This window comes from Aplysia californica, unplaced genomic scaffold, assembly GCF_000002075.1.
Source record: "Aplysia californica isolate F4 #8 unplaced genomic scaffold, AplCal3.0 scaffold00274, whole genome shotgun sequence".
In the NCBI taxonomy this organism is placed as follows: Eukaryota; Metazoa; Mollusca; class Gastropoda; order Aplysiida; family Aplysiidae; genus Aplysia; species Aplysia californica.
Window position 1 is genome coordinate 831,068 of NW_004797544.1, and position 13,569 is coordinate 844,636.

At 39.5% G+C, this 13,569-nt stretch overlaps 1 protein-coding gene across 5 annotated transcripts in view; it reads left to right on the forward strand.

Moving 5' to 3' along the window:
* The window catches only part of LOC101853172, a 96,710-nt gene that overhangs the window by 68,335 nt on the left and 14,806 nt on the right, over positions 1-13,569 (forward strand). For all 5 annotated transcript variants that reach the window (XM_005101216.3, XM_013084139.2, XM_035970497.1 and 2 more), the window contains 9 exons: positions 510-549; positions 4,559-5,521; positions 6,600-6,725; positions 7,202-7,845; positions 8,415-8,530; positions 9,059-9,177; positions 11,409-11,527; positions 12,664-12,805; positions 13,169-13,419. In XM_005101216.3, the coding sequence (XP_005101273.1) occupies positions 510-549; positions 4,559-5,521; positions 6,600-6,725; positions 7,202-7,845; positions 8,415-8,530; positions 9,059-9,177; positions 11,409-11,527; positions 12,664-12,805; positions 13,169-13,419 (2,520 nt within the window). The remainder of the gene's footprint in view (positions 1-509; positions 550-4,558; positions 5,522-6,599; positions 6,726-7,201; positions 7,846-8,414; positions 8,531-9,058; positions 9,178-11,408; positions 11,528-12,663; positions 12,806-13,168; positions 13,420-13,569) is intronic.

The window sequence follows — 13,569 nt, forward strand, 5'->3', positions numbered from 1 at the left end:
TTGCTGTTTTTCTTGGGTGCCGTTTTCCATGAAATTTCGGAACTCTGGCTCTGTTCCAGGTTTTTCATGTATGTGTTTACATTTGAATTGTATCTCAACTTTCATTTTTTTACGCAGTATCTTTTTTTACCTTAATAATTAAGTCCTTTAAATCCAGTCGTATCTGTCTGATGCTTTGAAGTTATAGCCTGTCACAAATTAATGGTTTCATAAGTGAACAGTGAAAAAAAAAAAATTCTTTTATCAGCCTAAAGTTTTCTTAGAATGAAAGTAATTGCAATTGTAATGAAGAGAATTTAGTGATAATAGTTTGAAGATTCCATTGTTATTGTTGTTGCTGTCCTTGTTATCGTTTGTAGTCTTTGTATTTTTGGGGATTTCCAACATTTATTTTCATAATGTTGGTTTCATGAAGATTTACAACGTAGTCATATATTCATATTTTTTTATTTTTAATATTCCGAGTCCCATGGAAACCAATCAGTTTTGCATGTTTTGTCCATTCTTAGGGAACTTGGGGGCAGAGTGTTAAAGGTGGACTCAAGACGGGTGAGGGCCCTCTCTTTTGTAGAGTCCTGTGTATATTTTTTTATATATAGTGGTACTGGCTGCCCGACTGCTTATCATCTTGCTGTGGGTTTTCGAACTTCATACTACATTTTGCTTCTGAGCATGTCCCCCAACCACCCCACCATCCTCCCTCAATTGTCTCTTTCGCCTTTCAAAGGTCCAAATAAGATATTGTAAGCTTTCAGGCATTTATTATTCAATGATCACCTTTTGCAAAATATTTTGTGTCCCTATGTAAAAAGTGAGAGTACGAAAATGTTCATTAAGCTAATGAAAGAGTAAAATAAATGTGTGTTACGCAGTGTGCGTTTGGACCATTCAAAAAAACAACCTAATTTAGAACCTATTCTCCTGTCCAAAGATCACCAGAGATAAGGACCTGTCTTTACGTTGTTTCCAGAAACACTGGTAATGGGCTGGAAATGCGTACCTTTTTACCAACTGAAGAGATTTATAAACATTGGCTAGCTTTTGATTGTGGAGCTGGCTGCTCTTTCATTAAGCAGTAAAGATGGAAAAAATAGTGCAAAGTTTTTCAGAATATGCCACACATAACCTGTTGATGTTTTGTGGGAGAGAGGTTCACTTCACTAATTTGTTTGCTTACATTGCCCTGGAATTTGTTGCTGGGTTTGGAGAACCTCTGCACCTTTGGTTCATTTTTTGTTATCATTCCTTTAATTTTTCCCACGATAATTTTTTAAAAATAATAGGAAGGCTAACATTTTTGTTCTTTCTGCATTTGAGCAGTTTCTTATAACACTGGTTTTTTTTCACAAGGCATTATAACAGTTGTTGAGGACAAGAAAGCTGTTGTTTAGGAAGAGCTGTAGAAATCATCACCTTTAAGATCATATGTGTTTAGGTCAAGTGGCAATTTTTTTTTCATATATTTCTGATTTTGTTTGCTTGCTTTGTACATTCATAACCAGTTTGCAGCTCGTTTCACATTTTCAGTAGCTCAATGCATAGTTTTATATTTCTTCCATTGTGCATGTTGCTACTCTTACACTTTTGAAATTTGCAGAAAAGGTTGAACAATGTTTTAAAATTGTAACATAATGTTTTAAAATAAAGAAGCAACAAAGAAAATGGATGTACGATAGGTTGTATCAGGCTGTACCGATATCTCTATCGGTCTTATCAAGATGCACTGGACTTTCAAAGTTTGAAAAATTACATCAATGTTGCCTTTTTAAAAAAAATGTGGAATTTAAAAGTCTCGTGATAGTGAAATATTTTCTGGTCATTTCGTAAGTTTCTATGTGTTCATAGAATTTTTTCTCTAAGCTTAGCACTCAGTTTCTTTAAGAAACTACTGCCTGTGTTGTAGTGTCCTTTTACTTGTCCACCTTGGGTGTTTCTGTTTCTGATTTACATAATAGTCAATTACATTTTCCCTTATGATAAATAGATTTTAGTTTTCTTAAAAATTGCTAATGTAAGAAAATATCTAATACGAGTTTAAAAAACCCCAATAACATTTAGATTGTTGTTAGTCAGAAGTTCTTATATTGACTGTTTGTCTGTTAGGAATACTTAAGATGCATTCAATTTTTTCCATTAAGAACTGTTGAGATCTGAAGTGAATCATATTCCCGGAGACCCCCCCACATAGTATGCTGTGTCTTCTGTCCAAGTCTGTATTTTGGCGTTGTGCTTTTCGCCATATTGGTTCATGTGTCACATTGCTTTGTAAGGGTCACATCCCTGCTAACAGCACATTATGGGGGTGGGGGGGAATTGAAGGGAAACTTTTACTGAAAGAGTGTTGCTTCATTTCTTTTTTCCAATTATAGAATAATAATTGAAACTCTTGTACAAGTTGAATGTAGAAAGTGGGTGGTTTTAGGGCACCGTCGTACTTCATTTCTTTTCCTGTATTGTTTAGATCTTATTGGGTGGTTGGAGGGCGCCACTGGTAGGTCCTGCTTTTAATTTTTCTCTTACTTTTTGGGTGATTGACGGGAGTTCTGTTTTGGTTTGCTCCTTCTTTCCTATCAAACTATCATCCTCATCTCTCCGTCTTCTTTTTTGTGTACGTTACTCTCTAGTAATACATCTAAACTTTGGCAGCCATATGACCCATAATTGTGTCGCAAGTGCCATCAAACTCTCACCAAAACTGTAGAAAACTGTATGTGTGCCTGTTAAGATATTGTTCGCGTTTGGAGGGCGCAACTGTTCGTTCTTCTGTTCTCTCCCTCTGGTTGTTCCTTTTTGTCTGTTTGCTTTTTTTCCCTGCACTAAATGATCATTTTTGTAGCTGTGTGCTTTTCTTCGCTCAAACCCTTTGAAGGTAACCGAAATGTCTGCAAACTAAATTTTCTTCAAGAGCTCAGTGTGTTTCACTAAACCAGAGGATCAACAAATATAGTTCTTGCACAAACTGAATGCTTTTTATCCATTTTTAATTTAATATATATGTAACATGTGGTTGGGGGCGCGCCGTTGGTAGATTCTACTTTTTTACTTCCCTCAATTGGTTTTGTCTGTCTGTCTTACTTTTTCCCAGCACTAAGTGACCATTATTGTGTCAAGCGATGTGCTTATCCATCCTCACACAAACAATTTATTTTTGTGTGGGAAGGAGGAAACACCATTTGGCTTTGTAAGTTTTTAAGCATATGACACTACAAAAATTGAAACTTTGATGTCATTCTCGAATCTATTTTGCTTCTTTTTATGTCTCAAAATCAGTCGTTGCAGAAAAACTGCTTGGAATGTTTGAAAAACTAACCCCCCCCCCCAGCATATTTTGAATTGCTTTTTCTGTCAGGAACCATTTCTCTTTTACTTTTCTTAGTAGACGTCATTTAGGATGTTATCACATGTTGGCTGTCTGTAATAACTGAGAAGTGCATAGATTGCATCATAATGTAATTTGATTAATGGTTGAATGATGATAAGCTTGTGCAACAATCGCCCACCACACACAAACACACACATGCACATGCGCTAGATTCAGCTTGATTTGAGTTTCTGTTTTGATTATAATTATTGCTTGCTGTTCAAAACTGAGTTTTGATTCAGGAGATGTTTGGGTGATATGTGCTGCACCATAGCTCTGCATAACTTCTATGAATGAGTGGAAAAGGGTTTTCCCTGTTGACTTTTGATTTTGACAGCTCGGCCAAATTCTTAGTGTGCACATTTCAAGTCAGTAGTTTTTCACATACTCAGAGTTTGTCCACAGTTGTTTCATTTGCTTTTTTAGCTGATTAGTGCTGTCTTTTTTATTACTTTTTCCCTTAGTCTCATTATCTTTGTCTTCTGTTACTTTATTCTACTTGCCCTTCTCAAAATTCATTACACTTTTTAAACCTATTTTCATATAATGGGGAAATGAAAATTCTGATTTCCAAACGACAATTTCTGCCCAAGCTTTGCCTATCATGCTGGAAGATTTCAGGCTAAGTCTTAAATAATAACAAAGGCTATCAGACTGAAGTGTCAGTGTTGCTAAAGGGGTACTGCAAGAATGTTGAAGGGCTCAAGTGCTTACTTCTATTCCCAGACAGAAATTTAAGCATGTGCTTTTTTAAAAATACAGCTCTTCCCAGACTAAATAAGAGTAGACTTTACATTTTTGTCAGTAGGATTCAAAATTACAGTGTTAAATGGTAGCAGTAAATGAGCTGGCCTTGCCTTTTTGTTTTTATGTATTGTCTTAACCATTGACTCCAACCGCTTTGCTGGCCTTTCATTTTGCGTGTGTGTTTGTGTGTTTCGGCCATTAGAACATAAAATGGTAAGAGAAGCTAAATAGTATAACAGGAAAAGAGTGCTCAAACTGATGCAATAAGAGGCTGCCCAAATTATGGACAGTAGAGCTTTACAATTCCTAAGAAACTGCTTACTATAATGGAGTATGAAAAGACTTTGATGGGCAGAAACTGAATAATAGAATGTGAATAAAAGTGCAGAGACTCTAAAGCAGAATGTGAAATAAAATGTCGCTTATTTGTCATTTTTGTGTTTATTTCAGCTATCCGAGCTTGAACCGTTTCCCCCATGCTGTCACATCAATGGGATCCGTGCATGGCGGTCACAGTCTCTCCGTGATACAACAATCTTAGCCTCGCAACAAGCTGACGGGAAGCCACTGTGGGACAGAGTGCAACATGAACCACAAATGCGCTTTCTACTGTCAGCTGACCATCCCGTAGCGGTTTCCCCTTGTGTGGCACCTCCCTCACGGCACAATGTCGTGAGATGGCTAAAGCAGAAAATGGCAAGCGTGAAGCAGGCACGGAATTCTTTATCGTCGAGCACAAAACTAAAGGCTGACAGCAAGGCTTATAAACAGAACTCAGGGACCAGTTCTAAAGAAAAAGATAAAAGGAAAGCAGTGACGTTTTCACAACTCAACTTTACTGTAGATCGTTTAGAGGATGAGGAGCTGGATTCCAATACCTCCAAAATAGCTTTAGATACATCCGGGCTTTCAGATTCAATACTGGATGATAGTTCTACTCTAGTGGACACTGACCTTGATTTGAGTTGCACACCGGTGGGGCCAACTCCGGCCCCAGTGAACACATCAAAATCTGACTGCGGAAGTCAAACAAAGACTTCCGCTACCACCTCAACTCCTGTCTCTTCTCACAAAAGAAAGCTGCGTTTCAGCACTGAGAGCACTGCTAGTGGTTCGAGTGATGGTGCCATGTCACCCCCAGACCATTCTCTGGATGAACATTCGAAAAACGTGAAGAAGGCACGCGCTGCAGAGTCTTCCTCTGAAAGTCGTGCTCCGGTGAGCTGCAGCACACCGGTGAGACGAGAGTCTCATGATATGTTTGACCCCTCCTGCACTCCCATCGTGTCTCCTCCCTCCGGGAAACCAGGGCAGGGAGAGCCCACGGACAGCAACACCACTCCTGTTGTCAGGCGAATTTCTACCAACACGGAAAATGTTCTGCGGAGGAATGTTCTGCAGTCTCAAACACAGGTATAGGAACTTCTCTGTCTGTTGTTCAGCTTATGAATATTGAATGTTTGCTTTTTAACTCTAAATGGTTCGGGATGGGGGTGTGGGACAAATATTCTTGGGAGGGATGAGAAGGATGTAATTGGGAATTGACTAAATATACGTAGGTAAATAATGATTTGTGGGTGGCTGATTGGTGCTTTGGTGTGGTTTGCTCATTCTTTCCTTTAAACATACATGGTCCTGATCTCCTCCTTTTCTTTATGTTACTCATGAGTAACACCTCTAGTCTTCAACATGTATATGGCCTATCTGTGTTGCAAGTGCTTTAAAAACTAAAGAATGAGTGAAGTAGTGATTATTCTGTCCCTTTGTTGACTCTGGGGTGGATGAGGCACAGAAAGGGTAAGAGTCGCTTTGTATTGGATACTTGTCAACCATCTTGGAGGTGATATTCAGTCAGCTTCAGCAGATTTTGGTTCGAGTTCTGTATTCGTTGTGATAGTTAGTTGTGACGAGGTCTATAAAGGTGTATTCTTGCACTGTGAACAGTTATGTCTCTGAGTGGTGTATTATTATTATTTTATTTTTGTTATAATAATTATTTTATTATTATATTATTTCACTTTTTGAGAATAAAATGTGTATATCTCTCAGCTACCTATGGTATTGTGGTCCATACATATCAGATTGTGAGATGGGCTTTGACACATGTATTTCTTCCCCTCTCTAGACAAATGTCCCTGCCCTTCTATATTTTTTAGAAGCTCTTTATGGTGACAAAATGTTCTGCCACAGTTTCTTTTATCATTCCCAACTGTCTTGCCGAGAGCAAACAAAAAGAATGGGCAACTCCTCTTTCACTCTGGAAAGCAAAGGTGTCAAATGGAATTAAACATTTTTCTTTCGAGAACTACTTTTCATGGCTTACTTTTAATACATTTTGCTAGTTTCGTTTGTTGACATATAATATTTCTCAGATTTTTTTCATACGCTTTTTTGTATTGTAAAAATTGCGGTGTTTTAATACTTTATATGCAGTATTTATTTTGATTATTTGATTTATTTATATTTTGTTTCTTTTCTTTTCCTGTGATAGCGGCAGTTTTCAGTCTTGGGCTTCACAGCTGCAGAAAATTCCCAGATAGAAGGACCTACACCTAAGAACACTTTTGGCTTCAAAGTAGCTCAGGACCACCTTCAGAACTCAAAAGCATTGCATAAGGTAGGTTTGTATTTTGTCAAAAACCAAATCATTGCTAAAATGTTGTGATTGTACACGTGCTAACAGTACTTCAGTAGCAGTTTACAATGGTGAAAATTATTTTTTTTCTGTTTGCTTAATTACTTTTTTTGTAAGTTATCACCTGTTGACCAGTATATTAGTTATGTGAAAATATGCCTGCCTAAAAGTATTTGTCTAGATTTTAGGTTTTTGTGTTGTACAGAGTGTGATCAGTAAAGTGGTGGGTGGTTGGCAGGTGTTCTAGTGTGGTCGGCTCCTTTTTTCCTATCAAACATCTGTCATCCTTGTCACTATTCTTTTTTTGTGTTTGTTACTCTCTTGTAATATCTCTCATCTTCAGCATTTATGTAACATAATTGTTTTGCAAGTGCCATAAAACTCCTGTTAAAACAAAAATCAGTGAAGTGAGTCAACTGTCTCCACCCCTCCCCCCCCCCCCCCCCCCCCCCTTGCAGCACCAGTATGTGACTGCACTGAGCATGGAACTGCACATTGAGACCAGGGGAGACCTCCGGCCTGACCCAGAGTTTGACCTCATCCAGTCGCTCTTCTACTCTGTCTTTGACGACATCCCCGACAGTAAAGGAAAGCGGAACATTGTAGGAGTGCTAGTCGTGGACCCAGATTCCTGGCAGGCCGTTACTGATCGTAGTGCGAAGGGCATGACTACTCAGAAATCAGATCATTCGGGCGCATCCGACAATAGCAGATTGGACGATGCAGGGGTCGGGTTTTCTGCCGCACCATATTCCTCATCCGTGCCCACTTGTGGTGGCGGCAAGGGTCAAGGAATGTCTGCCGAAACATTGGCTGCTGAAATCAAAGATACTGCAGCGTCTTCATCACTGAAACCAGCAACGCCGTCATCTCCCACGCCCACTACGTCGAAAGCTCGGCCTGTGACCCCGACAAAGGGCAAAGGTCGGGGGAAGGGGAGGGGTTCAAGTTCTCGTTCAGTGTCTCCGGCGGGCCCAAGAAGAGGCCAGAGTAATGGTCCTAGTGCAGCCCTGCTGGAGAAGTGTGCTGTGGAGGGCGTTGAGGTGACGTACGTCCAGGACGAGATGGATCTCATACACACCTTTGTGGAACTGATGGCTCGGTGAGCGTCTAGATCTTTTTTCACATTGCTGAGCTTATAGGATGGGTTTTTAATATTTGTCCTTTAAAAGAAATAATTGGCCTTTTTAGAAATCCTAAACAAACTATTAAAAACTCTTCATAGGATGTTATTTTGTATTGGAGATTTACAAATACATGTATGGATATTTTCTGATTTGTTCATTTTTCTCCCTCTTTCTTTAGTGATCAATATTTGTTTTTGAGGAAATTAAGAAAAACTTTCATTTACTTTCAACTATTTTTGTTGTTGTTTGTTGCGCTAGCACAATAAGAAATTGTCAAAAGCAGAGCTTCAGTATCGGAAGGTGTTAAAGTGTACTTTTACGTGAAAGCTGTTAATGAAAATCAATTGATGATGCATTAGTCTTTTTTGAGTCCTCACATACAGTGGCTTTGTTTGAATAAAAACCAGCCTGTTTTATTAATTCTTTTGCTTTTATGTGAATATTTATGTTGTGGGTTTCATATTTTTGAAAAATATATTATTAAGTTGTGATATAAACCATGCATTTAACTCACTTTACCCCTTTCCTCCCTCCTTCCGCCCAGCTTTGACCCCGACATCCTGGTGGGCTTTGAGGTGCAGATGCTGTCTTGGGGCTACTTGCTACAGCGGTCAGCTCAGCTAGGTGTGGACCTCTGTTCCCGTTTGGCTCGGGTGCCAGGTCAGTTCTGCTTCAGGTTTATGACTTTTGTTTGGGGGCTGTCCTCAAGCTCAGTTGGTATCATGCAGGACGGGGGAGATGAGCTGGAGTAGCATTATATGTAAACTGTGGAGGATGATCCAACATGAGGGTGCTCTGTCTTCATGGCCACAGTAGTAAGCTGATGATTATATCTCTGCTCTGGAGCATATCTAGGAAGTCAAGGGAGGGAAGTAGTACTTGGGCAATCTACTTCCTCTATGTCTACTGCCCAGGCAAAGCTTTTTGTTGTAGTGTAATGTATACTTTGACTGTACGTATGCACCTGTGTAAATCAATTTTGGCTTAGCATATAATATAGATGTTTCTTTGGAGGGTTTCTTGTTTATTTTTTTTCTCCCCATTTATGATGTGCAGCCAACATTCATAGGTACAATGTTCTCTTTTATGTATTTATGAGTGTTGGATTGTATTCTTTATCTTTTCCGTACCATCTTCACCATGGAAGAGGACTAACAATTACACATTTTTTTCTTCTTTTGGTGTCAGATGCTAAAGATGACAACCGTTACAGTGCAGAGAAGGATGAATGGGGCGCAGACCACATGTCTGAGATTCACATCGCTGGCCGCGTGGTGCTTAACCTGTGGCGGATCTTGAGGCATGAGGCAAGTTGCTGGCTGCAGTAAAAGTAACCAGTGTTCATCATCATTGTCTTTTTCTTCATCATTATCATTGTAGAAAAAGCAAAGTAGGGAGGAAGTAATTTTCAGATTGTAAATATTAATAAAAAGGTTTCATTACTTCATGTGGCTTGGGTTGTTTTCATTAGTATGTTCCTTCTTTTCCTGTTTTGTAGAAACAATTCTTTTTAACTCACTCACTACCGCCCCCACAGCTCGTGGGTAAAGTAGCTCCGACGTTGTTATACCACACCCGCAACCCTCATGGTTGCGCTCTTTGGAATTTTGTTCTCACATTTGCGGTACTGGTTCGTCTTTTTCATAGCCCATTCAATTATCTTTCATTAGAAAGAAACGAAACTGAAATCGGAGGAGCGCAAGTTGAGTTATTGACTTTTACGACAACCGCCCAGCGAACGGAATTTACCATTATGTTTCACACAATGGCAGATCGCTTGTCTTTGACAGTGTTCGAACCTTTTACAACAAAAGTGACTCAGAAACCAATGAATTGGTCGAAGATTGCTATGACGAACTGGGTGGGGAAATTTGATAAGAAAAGTAAGGTTTAGTAGGGCCTCCAAAACCTAAATCTAGGGTTGCAGTAGTGGGGAAGGGCATGAGTAAGAAAGGCAAAGGGAAAGGAGTTTTTGATCAAATTTGAAAATTTGTGGAAAAAAGTAACAATGAAACAAAGCTGTAATTTCATCAGGGCAATCTTTATGTTCTGAAACAATGTTCCAAATTTCAAGTCTCTATGTTAATTAGCAAAAGCACATTGATTTAAAAAATTACCCTTAAAATGGCTGGTAGTGAGTGAGTTAATGGGGATGTGGCTACCACCCCAAAGCCCATCAGTTCTTTTTCCTGGCTTTGGACTGGCTGAAAGTTTTACTGGGAGATTTGCTGGTGGAGTTTTTAACCTGTGTTGCTGTTTAATACTTAAAGGCTATTTTTTGATGAAATTTGTAGAGTTCTTGGAAGTATGGAATATTCTGTATTGCTGTCTCTTGGGTGAACATGTTTTTTTTTCTCTCCTCTGACAGTCCTGTTAGTTACCGAAATTTTACTAAAACTATTTTTGCGTCGCTTGTAATGTGATCATCATCATTGCCTTTCTCACCCTGCTCCAGGGTATAAACCACGGACAAACACTTCCCATTTGACTCCATCCTGGGCTAGCCTCTGGATGTTATTCCATAGTAATGTGAGCACTTTAATGCTTTTCCACTTTGGAACAAAAGTATGGTTCAACATAAGGTGTCTCAGCTTGCTACTGAAGCTTTGTTTTGCCATTAAAAAGGTTAGAATGGAAGTGAATGATATATATGGCCAAGTACTCTGCATTCTAAAGCCCTCAAGATGCAGGGGACCTTTGAGTTTGCCTAATGAAGAGAATTTGGAGACCATTATATCATCAGATGGGAGATGTCACACCGAAATTAAAAGCTGCATTTGCCAAGCAAAAGCGACCTTCCTCAAAAAGAAACAGATACTCGCAAACATCAATCTGTCACTGGAAACTAGAAAAAGAGTACTGAAAAGTTACTTCGAGCCGATCCTATTAATACGGGTGCGAAGCATGGACAGTCAATAAACAGCTGGAAAGAACAACTGTGGCGACAGAGTTGTGGTTCATAAGACGCATGCTACGTATCCCATGGACAGCTAGAAAAACAAATGAAGAAGTTTTGGTTGAAGCAGATTACTTATGACAAATATAAGAAAGTGACTGGCAAATTTCTTTGGACACACAATGCGGAAAGAAGCATTGGAGAATATTGTAACAACAGGCAAGTTTGATGGAAAGAGAGACAGAGGCGGACAGAGGGAAAAGATACTGGACAAGATGACAACATAGCTAGGAGCAGCAAGAACAACAGACACCATTGCTGCAATGCAAGACAGAGTGAAGTGGAGGTCCATGATCGCCCATGCCAGTCTGCAAGGCACCAGATGATGATGAATGAAGAGAATATTGTAATAAGGTGGATGGTCACTTCTGTCTTCCCTAGAGCCAGACACATTTACCTATTACAACGATAAAAAGCATCATTTTTCTTTGCAGGTGGTTGGTTGGCACTGAGTGTCATGTGATCTCCTTTTATTTCTGTTCAGTTCTTTTTTGGTCCATATCTGTTCATTACAAATTGTGGAAGTTGATCTGCTTGCTCGCCGTACACTGTGACTCATCGTAAATATTGTCTCTTTTGCAGGTTACTTTGAACACATACACGTTTGAGAATGTGGCCTTCCATGTACTCCACCAACGCATTCCGCTGTTTTCATTCCGGTCCCTGAGCAAGTGGTACAACCACAAGACTCACTTGCACAGGTGGGGGAATATTAATTTTAGAGGGGGGGGAGGGCTGCAAGATGTTGTGTAAAGAGGCTTAAACTTTTTTACTGGAGAAAATTGCGATTTGAGTTGAAGAAGAGTTTTAATTTATGTCATCCTCTTGGCTTTTTTTTGAGTTGTAGTGTGTTAAGTATTGCTTTAAAATAAGAAGTGCTTTTACTTGGTGGGATGCTATTTGAAGAGAGGGTGAGGTTAGATTTTTCTTTCCTTTTTTGGGTGCTGTTTTGGTTTCTAGGATGTCCTGTTGCTTTGCAGCATAGTACATGTTTTGGTATTTAAAATAAATTCAAGTATGAGGTTAAGGATTAGTTTTGACCAATTGAACGTATGTGAAAGTGTTTTTGTTGAATTTTTTAAACGTTTCTGTGTGGATTTTACTAAAAAAGACATTGATGAAAGACACAAACAATGTCAGTTTTCAGTTTCCAAGGACTCTCAGATATGGAAATTACCAAACTTTGGTGGTCTCGCTAATTTCACCTCTGAAACCAGGTGACACTGACCTCCTTCAATCGCAAACATTTCAACTTCTATTCAACATAGAGGGATATTTTTTTTTCACTAAAAGCAAGGCAAATGAACAGGCTTTAAGATGATACCAATAACCCGTAATACCCTAAAATTGACAAGCGCCTGATTCCACCATGTCGCGACACATTTGGTCAGTTTTCCACCTTTTGCTCAGTGCTGTGGTCTTAAATTAAATTTCTAGGAACGGTAATATTCTATTTTGTTGAAGTTGCCTTCATCTGTAATGATAATTTGGAAGATGTGATTGAGTAATATGTTGTTCCTATTGTATTTGAGGCGGTATTCTGGACTTTCGGCGTGCTGTTCATTCTGTGAAATAGAAGCAGTCTGTTCATGTTTTTAAAAATTTGTCTTGTATTTTAGTGGATGGCTTGATGGAGGAACTTGTGGGTTCTTAGTTTCACTCCTCCTTTTTTCCCCTCTGTCTATTTTTGCTTTTTCTCCAGCATGAAATGACTGCTGTCTTGTCAATGTGCTTCTCCTCTCTCAAACTGAGTTAAATTTAATTAGGTGTGTCTGAAGAATATGTTCTTGAGAGACTTTCTGAAGCAAGTGTTTATGGTTTTGTGTATTCAACCTAGATGGCGAGTGTTTGAGCACTACGTGAGGCGAGTGAAAGGTCAGCTGGAGATCATTGACCAACTTGACCTTATCGGGAAGACCAGCGAGTTTGCTCGTGTTTTTGGCATTGAGTTCTACGATGTCTTAGCAAGAGGCACACAGGTGAGACATTTTAGTTGCTGATTCTGTTTAAAAGTTCTGTATACAGGTTGCAATAAATGTTGCTTCATTTACTAGCTTCATGATCAAGCACATGGGTGCAAGTTAAATTTTTTTTGGGATTTATGTTGATTATTATTGTTCCTCAATATCTTGAGCTGATGGTGGTGGAGGTGGTGGGTTTGGAGGAAGGGATGTATCACCCTGAAAGTCAATCTATGATTCACATTTGTTTGTTTTGTTTTGTTTTTCTGTTGAATAATAATAATAAAAAAGAATATTCTCTCTCTTTTGTCGAAGTATGGTTGTCGTTATGCAGGCTTATTGCCAACTCCGCAGGCCAACTTGTAAATTTTCTGTCTTTAGATCCGAGTGGAGTCCATGATGCTACGTCTGGCCAAGCCCATGAACTACGTGCCGGTGTCTCCCAGCGTGACGCAGCGAGCCCGCCAGAAGGCGGCGGAGTGCATCCCCCTGACGCTGGAGCCAGAGTCCAAGTACTACACCAGCCCCGTAGTGGTTCTGGACTTCCAGTCGCTCTACCCGTCCATCATGATCGCCTACAACTACTGCTTTTCCACCTGCCTGGGCCGCCTCGACCTGCTGGAGAAGGCCCAGTGAGTATTGGCGAGGACGCTTTATCTCTTCTTGGTTTAGTTTCCAATGAAGATTATGTTCTCTATTTACTCTTGGAATTGACCAAGAGGGCCACCCAATATTTAAAAAAAAAAGGATTATCAATATTTGGGGTGAAATTCTTTTTGTGT